Genomic DNA, 9,234 nt, shown 5'->3' on the forward strand with positions numbered 1-9,234 from the left:
TGAACCATGAATATACGGTATTACTATTAGGGAGATACTATAAACCTGGAGATTTTCGCTAGAGACTTATTTTTGCTTATTTCACTGGAAAACAAAGATGGAAAAAAATAAGTAGTGACTAAACAGTTACTGCCTTCTTGTACATGAACACAATTTACAAGTCTGGTAATCAATGAAAATTAGTCTTTGACAACTAACTTCAAAGACTAAAATAGCAAAATTTTCTAGTAGCGCAAATATCTAGGGTTATAGCACATACGACACAAAATGATGGAATAGAGGTAAATAAAGGCATCGTGCCACTTTCACCACATCAGATTTTAATCATATTGTACATGTATGTCTCCCTAATACATCCATGCCTGCACTAAACCATGCAAACAAAAAGCCTTCATTAATGTCACTAGTCACAGTTCACATTCCTTAGGTCTTAATCTGAGTCATACACAAAGCAACTAGTGACAACAAGTATTCAAATCTATTCACAACTAGAGAACAATAGGAAGGAAAACCAAGACAATGCTAAGAAAGGATGTAATGATGTCATCACCCAGGTCAAAGGTCAATAGCCCTTTATGTTTGAAATCACCTGAGTTAGTTTACATGATGTAGATCAGTATTTTGTAACTACATTGTATATTGTTTTCACTACAGACTATCATAATGAGCTCAAAATATTAATTCTCGCAAGCCAGAAGACATACATGTATTTCTACGGAAGTAACCTCTTGGCAGTGCGTCCTGGACGGTGCTGTAAAAGTGGCTGTGGTTTACGACGATGAAAATATTGGTTTCCATGGAAATAACTTACATCACACTTAACATATACATATAGTATGACTATGCAGTAGGTCTATATTATATTTTGCACTAGTAATAATTTAGTCAAATATAGCCATTAGTGTGCACTCTAATTGATAGCCAAATTTTGTTGTGAGTCAAAATCATAAAAACTGGCATTTCTGGTGAGTCACCATAGTAAGAGATAGCATAGGGCAACACCAAATTTTGGTGAGTCACTAGAAACTGTGTGCGTCAATGGCATGTCAAGTTGGCTTAGAGAAGGCACACTGATGGCCATACAACTGAAAAATAGTTGATACATGTAAAAACAGCATAGAGTATATTCACCTTCGACTAGTAGAGGGTTCATTGAGAGCAGTAAACATGTTTAAGGTGTAATCTACCCAAAGCCTTTACATTGGGTAACATTGAGATTTTTTGTAGACCAATTTTTTTTTTGCAAATTACCCATCTACATGTATATAATACCAAGTCAACCTGTATTTCAAACATTCCGTTGCCACTGGTTACAGTATCCTCTGTGCTCCCTCCTCACCAGCACATGATGGAATATGAAACTAATCAAGTTCAACAGTACACTAATTCCCCCACATGGCATAAAATGAACTTGACACTCAAGTTTATAGAACACCTCCCTCCCCGTGGATACACAAATGCATATTAACAATACCCCGTCCTTCGGTTCCCTCCCATCCATGGCGTAAATAAACGTGTCAAATTTTAATACAAGTACCTCTCTCCTGGCCCCCTTCAAGATGATGTAGCCAAGAATCTGGGAATTTTGCCATCGCTTTTCCCCTATCACACTGGGAAATTTACAAGCAGTTATTTATTCAAAGACAAACTGTAAATCAGATTACGATTTCACATGGCAATTACCTTCAGTTCACATTGTATAGCTCAATCTACTGAGTTTGTTCTAAATATGTGGTCACACTACAGACATCACCTCACAGTAAGAAGAAATCAAAACCTAATAATCAGAATTTGGGCTTTCTTTCTGACTGGAGCTTAAATTTAATTAAGCCATAATCCTGCCATGGCCAGTATCTTTTACACCGACTTAAACCTGAAGAGGATAAGTAAATGGCCATAGTGAATTCTCAGTACCTGCAATAGCATTTCAGTACCTCATGCTAGAGGGTCAAAATAGAACAAGAAGGTTGACTTACTCTCAGTACTTGTAATAGCATTTTAGTACCTCAAGCTAGAGGGTCAAAATAGAACACGAAGGTTGACTTATTCTCGGTACCTGTAATAGCATTTTAGTACCTCACGCTAGAGGGTTAAAATAGAACACGAAGGTTGACTTATTCTCAGTACCTGCAATAGCATTTTACCTCATGCTAGAGGGTCAAAATAGAACAAGAAGGTTGACTTATTCTCAGTACCTGCAATAGCATTTTAGTACCTCATGCTAGAGGGTCAAAATCGAACAAGAAGGTTGACTTATTCTCAGTACCTGTAATAGCATTTTATCTCATGCTAGAGAGTCAAAATAGAACAAGAAGGTTGACTTATTCTCAGTACCTGTAATAGCATTTTATCTCATGCTAGAGAGTCAAAATAGAACAAGAAGGTTGACTCATTCTCAGTACCTGTAAAAGCATTTTATCTCATACTAGAGGGTCAAAATAGAACAAGAAAGTTGACTTATTCTCAGTACCTGTAATAGCATTTTACCTCATACTAGAGGGTCAAAATAGAACAAGAAGGTTGACTTATTCTCAGTACCTGTAATAGCATTTTATCTCATACTAGAGAGTCAAAATAGAACAAGAAGGTTGACTTATTCTCAGTACCTGTTGTAGCATTTTATCTCATACTAGCGGGTCAAAATAGAACAAGAAGGTTGACTTATTCTCAGTACCTGTTGTAGCATTTTACCTCATACTAGAGAGTCAAAATAGAACAAGAAGGTTGACTTATTCTCAGTACCTGTTGTAGCATTTTATCTCATACTAGCGGGTCAAAATAGAACAAGAAGGTTGACTTATTCTCAGTACCTGTTGTAGCATTTTACCTCATACTAGCGGGTCAAAATAGAACAAGAAGGTTGACTTATTCTCAGTACCTGTTGTAGCATTTTATCTCATACTAGCGGGTCAAAATAGAACAAGAAGGTTGACTTATTCTCAGTACCTGTAATAGCATTTTACCTCATACTAGAGGGTCAAAATAGAACAAGAAGGTTGTCTTATTCTCAGTACCTGTAATAGCATTTTACCTCATACTAGAGAGTCAAAATAGAACAAGAAGGTTGACTTATTCTCACCCGTGCCTATAGTAATGCATATGAAGTATGTGGAGCAGAGAAATTATGGTGTTGACCAAAAAATTGAATGTTCATTATTTTTATGATGGATCTCGGAAGTAACATATCAAATTTAAGGTACAGAGAATTGCCAGACATTGGTAGGAAAAAAGTGAGAACAAAATCCCCATGTGACTGGCTCCTACACTAACATGTCTGATGGTATAAAAATGAACTAATCTGACTACATGTAGTCTGTGAATAACTATTCCCAGATGACCTACATATCAGGTCATACACAAATAAGTAAATCCTGCTATCACAGGTCAAAAGGTCAGTATTTCTATCTAAATATGATTATATCCATACTTATACACTACATAACACTGTATATTTTATTAGTGTATATTTCTGGTTATTAACATTCATAGAATATTTGACGTGATAAGGTGATATTTCAAACCATGATTTGATTTTGCTCTCTCTGTTTATCTCTGTGCACGGGATCTGCATGGAGGAAAGAACGATTTAAATAGTCCAATACAGGTGGGTAGGGCACTGTTTAGATGAGGAGGGGGGGGGAGATTTAGGGTGAGGATGGGTGATGGGAGGGTTTAGAGTGTCTAGTGTCTTCATGTAACAAAAAAAATGTACACTCAACAGGGGGGTTGGTTGGTGGTTGAGTGTGAGCTTGTATGCCTATCACTGCAGTTGAAGTCAGCATTTGAACTTGGCCAATGCCAGTCGAGTACCCTGCGGCTATGTAACTGTCAATCTCCTTCCTGAAATGTTTACATTATGAATTATGTTCAAACTAAAGGTTTTGAAATTGTTGATCTGAACAAATTTCTGCGTATTCTCGGAATTTAATCGATTGCAGGCCTTTTTGTTGTTAAAAACACTTTTTTACTCTCTAGAGTCTAATGATAAGATCTGAAAAAAAACATGCAAATGATATGCAAATTAATATGTAAATTATTATTTCTTTTTCAAAATCGTGGCGAACCCTGCTGCCACAGGCATGAAGAGGATTTTATAAATTTAAATGTAATGTGGCCATATGGATGAGGATAGGATATTTATTTTGGATTTTTAATTTATAAAACAATTTTATCATGGCTTCCTACTTGACAAATAAATGTGAAGCAACATAGACCAAGTCTGAGTTTAATTGTAACTCAATACATTACAAAAAAAACTATAAAAAAATTTTTTTATTGTAGATACGTACATTTTACATGTTTGTCAGTCTTTTGGAATTTATTGAGTTACAAACACAGACTTAGCATATGTTTTTTCATAATATTGATTTTTCAAGGACGCCATGATAAAATAGTTTTACAAAATAAATACCCAATCCTCATCCATATGGACACAACATGCATTGTACAAGTATGTGTACATTGTATGTATTTATGAAAAGTGATGTTTTACCAAACAACACATACATGTACCTGACAAGTATAATGTCTAAGACTGACACAGTGCACTACAAACATACCCTCTACAGACATGAACATTGTACATTGTACATGTAGGTACGTACCTGTATTGTGCATAAGTGTTTTTTGTGTGTATTTTCACAGGACAGGTAGTGAAGGGACAAAGCATACACATCAAGTCGCACCATTAATCGTACAAATATACATGTACATGTACTGTAAACTCGTATTTTCACTACTAGAAAATTTGGCAATTTTACAGTCTTCAGCCAGTTTCAAACACTGATTTTTACTAATTACCAGACTGGTACATTGTGTTCATGTACAAGAAGGTATATTATTAGTCAGTACTTATTTTCATGTTTTTGTTTTCCAGCAAAATAAGCAAATATAAGTCTTTAGTGAAAATGTCCAGGTTTACATTAGTATTCTACATGATGTATGTATACAAAAAAAGGTAATGCTGTATGCATACAATGGTGTACATATATATGTTTATAATATACATTGTACCTAGTGATAATGCTGTGCCATGATTCGCTAGAATCAGTCACGTGATAGGAAAATAGAGTGACTATTTCCCTAGGGAAATAGTTCCATCAACTTTTACATGGTCACGTGACCACCGCGCGTTCACAGCAGGTCAAAATGGCAGCTTCTGACGATGTCGTCTGCCACCGCGAGTTCACAGCATGAGGTATATTATAAAACACATATTGCCTGGCCTATATTCGGGCTATAGCACCCATTCATTACCCCCTCGTGACTGTGAGTTACCAGAATCACATGCTATTTCCCGAAGTCAAAGGCCGTGGGAAATAGCATGTGATTCTGGTAACTCACAGTCACGAGGGGGTAATGAATGGGTGCTATAGCCAGAATATAGGCCAGGCAATATGTGTTCAATATGAACCAACTTTTACATGTAGCTTCCACCCAAGTTGGTTGACACTGTCACTGACCTATCAGTAACCAGTAACAATATAATCCTGTAAGTCAACAGAAAAATTTGGGGGTATGATAAAATGGAACTTTGAGATATATATATCCTGGTAGTGATGTTTGATTAGATTAGTGTAGACAAAGGAAATAGGAGGTGTGAGAGGTTTATAGCAGCATGTCTGGACTGATATAACAAGTTTGACCTACTTAACTAGGAATACATGTACAGTGCAGTCGGTAACAGTCATGAAACATGGACAATTGTCACTGCATGTATGTAATAGACTCAGGAGAGAACTTTAGAGGTGTGAAACAGGGAATATTAATGAGAATATTTCTGCAAGTTCAATCACTATGGTTCAACACATGTGAATGAAAATAACATTCATGAAGTTGAACTTAGTAAACAAACAACAGAGATACTGTCTAGGTCAAGTAGATAGTTAGTAGGTCAAGATAGTGTCTATCATAGCTCAGCTCACTATATAGAGAACTCTATAGTGGTCTCAGTGCAGTCAGTGAATGTTGGCATGCTATGGGGACAATGTTTGGTAGAGTGTGAACGCTAACTATTAAACAATCTCATTATTCCTGGGATTAAAATTTAACTCGATTCCTAGGATTAAAATTTAACTCGATTCCTAGGATTAAAATTTAACTCGACTCCCATCATTCACTTTAAATCCCAGAACTGTTGCATATACTGACATACAATGTCGACAAAAAAACTTACAACAATTTATGATACATGTACATAATAATAATAATGTCACATTAATTTTTATTCAGCACTTCCCCACTCTGAGTTCAAAGTGCTTTACAATTATTACCCCTGGCACAGATCTATAGCGGCACAACAGTCCTTTATACTTCCTCAACTCCCTGGGGAGCATACAATCCATTGCAGCCTCTATAAGCACATAGGATTAAAGCATTCACATTGCAACCTCTATCATACCAGGTCCCCAATTATACAGCTGGGTTGACTGAGACACAATCATGGTTCAAATCTTGCCCAAAGACTTTAGCCACTCGAAACAAACAGCAGCAACTGGGGTCAAACCTGCAACCTGTAGATTCAAAGCCAGCCACTCTTAACGATTTGGACATCATGACTCCCACATAGCAGACCCTCTCACCAGACCTCGGGAGTATCAGTAAAAGGGAAGTTTTGTATACAAGTACCGATATCTACAATGTACCACACAGTTATTGTATTCAAATATCTTTGTACCGTGGGCCCTATCGACTACAAATGTACATTGGGCTAATCATATGTTGATGCGTTACTCGGGGCATCACAATAACACAGAGCAGAGCAGTAACACATCAACAAATAAGTAACCCTATGTAGTCAATGAGGGCCCACAGTACAAGGATATTCGAGTACAACTATGGTATGGGGTAGATATCAGTACATACAAGACGGCCCTTTTAGCGATGTTCCTGAGGATTGTGAGAGAGTCTAATGTACATGGTACATTTGTATTTGTTCACTATTGTAGTCCATGTCTGTATTTGAGTGTGTTAGACGTGTTACTTCTTACATGATGTACAACCAGTGACAATCATTGTCACTGGCTGTATTCATACAACCTGCATTTGTAGAAAGTGAATCATAAAAGGTATACAGTCTGACAAATCAAATCTGGTAATCAATGTGTGCATGTACAAAAAAATGTTCAGTAAGGAGACTTGTCTATCCTACATGTTATAATAATAATAATGTTGATTTTTATATAGCGCTTTCCCACTCATGCTCAAAGCGCTTTACAATTATTACCCCTGGCATGGATCTATAGCAGCACAATGACCCTTTATACTTCTTGAACTCCCTGGGGAGCATACACTCCACTGCAGCATTTATAAGCAGATATGATTAAAGCATTCACATTACAACCTCTATCCTACCAGGTCCCTAATTATACAGCTGGGTGGACTGTGGCACAATTGTGGTTTAAATCTTGCCCAAGGACTTCAGCTTTACAGGAACAAACAGCAGCGATGGGGCTCGGACCTGCAACTTGCAGATGCCACACCAGGCCACTCTACTAATCACTTGACGGCTTATTTGCCATTTTGACTCCATGTTACTATTCCTTGCAAGTACACATTACATGTAATTTCTTTTTAGTGTTATTCCAGTATATAATATATGACACCACTAACGCAACCTGAGTTATAAATTAATTAATGTACATGTTGAAGTTGAACAGGGTGCAACATCAAGTCTAATCCCACTCAAAATGGGTCGATAATAATGTACACAATATTATACATGTATTTCAGTGGGGTTCATTTGAAAATCATTCACAGAGTGACAGACACCATTAAGTCAAATGACAACGGTAACGATGGGTTAGTCCTGCTTCGGGATTCGATTCTGGCAATGTCACCCTCCTTTTTTGTGTTTACGGACATGAAAATGTTATAATCGAGCCCAATACTCCGTCCACAAGCAGGACTGGCGATGTGTTATTTTTATCACCACTACTACACACATTGATTTACATATTAGTGTACATGATATGGTAGCCATTTTAAATAGCCGTATGGCACTGAACCTTACGATAAACAAAACTACTTTAGTTGACCTCTCGGGTCATCTGCACAACTTACCTATGATTCTCCATTCGCAGTACGAGTCTTCAGGATAATTTGCATTGCCGTCTGAGATTTCACCACTCCACGTATCAACAAACACTGTCCTTCCATTACACGTTGCTCCAACTCCAATAATCAACTCAAGCAACACATGAACGTACACAATACTGTAAATAAACGTCCTCTGACGCCATATTTGTGTGTTTTTCCATCGACATTTTGTTCTGCTTAACATATTTCCAACCTACAATTGGCTACCTCCGAGAGACAATTCACAAACAATGTTTGTCAGCACCACTTTTGAAATGTCGCTACTTCAGTCATTTCCTTGGCTTTAGCAAACAAAGTCTTCACCCTTCAAGATGTCGCTAATCCTTACTCGTTTTCACGTCCTAGGAAACTCCAGACCGACACAAATAACCCTTGGATCGTCATTTAGACGTATGTGATCGCTTTAACACTGTCTTTACTCATCTTCAGGTCGAAATATCCAATATTTGTCCACGATTCATCGAGCTTCGCTCAAACACTTCTTATTTTTGGACATACGTAATATGGCGACCAGTCGTAAATACAGCAGCGCCCTCAACGTACAATGAAAGTTTACCTGCTTGCCTGAACCCAAACCATATCCGTTGACGTCACGTCACGTTCCTGTATTAAACATAAACAAACATTAACAAAACTACAATGGACATCCCTTAATGCCTTCCTGGATATAACTATATCTATCACAATGTCGTACCCATGGCAACAATCATATGGTAAAATAATACCATTCCTTGCCCCAACCAAAGCTGTAATTTTATTTTTATTTTTTTATTTTTTTTAATTGCGATAATGGTCATTTTTTTTCCCAGTGTTTGATTCACAATCAGTTGTGAGCTAATATTTCATTCCAGGATGGTGATATTCTAGTCTAGGATGATCATAATACAAAATAATGACGGACGTTATTATAGGTATTTTAATACGATCGATATTCAAAAATGTCGTTACCGGTGACTCTGTCTATTCCCGGCGTAACAGTGACCCGTAACGGTATTTTTGAATATCGTAAATACCTATAATAATAATAATAACGTCATTACTTTGTACAATGGGTATGGGGTTGACAGCATTGGCCGCACACACCCCTACCAGATCTGGCCAGAAGTAACCCCTTGTGTGCCAAAATTGTTTGGACAA

The 9,234-nt window shown here is 37.2% G+C and overlaps 1 protein-coding gene across 1 annotated transcript in view; it reads right to left on the minus strand.

The window, feature by feature from the left end:
• Positions 1-8,590, minus strand: part of LOC144439662 (multiple epidermal growth factor-like domains protein 8) — a 57,546-nt gene extending 48,956 nt beyond the window's left edge. Inside the window, exon 1 of the mRNA XM_078128900.1 lies at positions 8,062-8,590. Coding sequence (XP_077985026.1) covers positions 8,062-8,281 — 220 coding nt within the window. The 5' untranslated portion in view covers positions 8,282-8,590. The remainder of the gene's footprint in view (positions 1-8,061) is intronic.
• Between the last annotated feature and the right edge of the window lie 644 nt (positions 8,591-9,234).

Source organism: Glandiceps talaboti, chromosome 9 (assembly GCF_964340395.1).
Source record: "Glandiceps talaboti chromosome 9, keGlaTala1.1, whole genome shotgun sequence".
In the NCBI taxonomy this organism is placed as follows: Eukaryota; Metazoa; Hemichordata; class Enteropneusta; family Spengelidae; genus Glandiceps; species Glandiceps talaboti.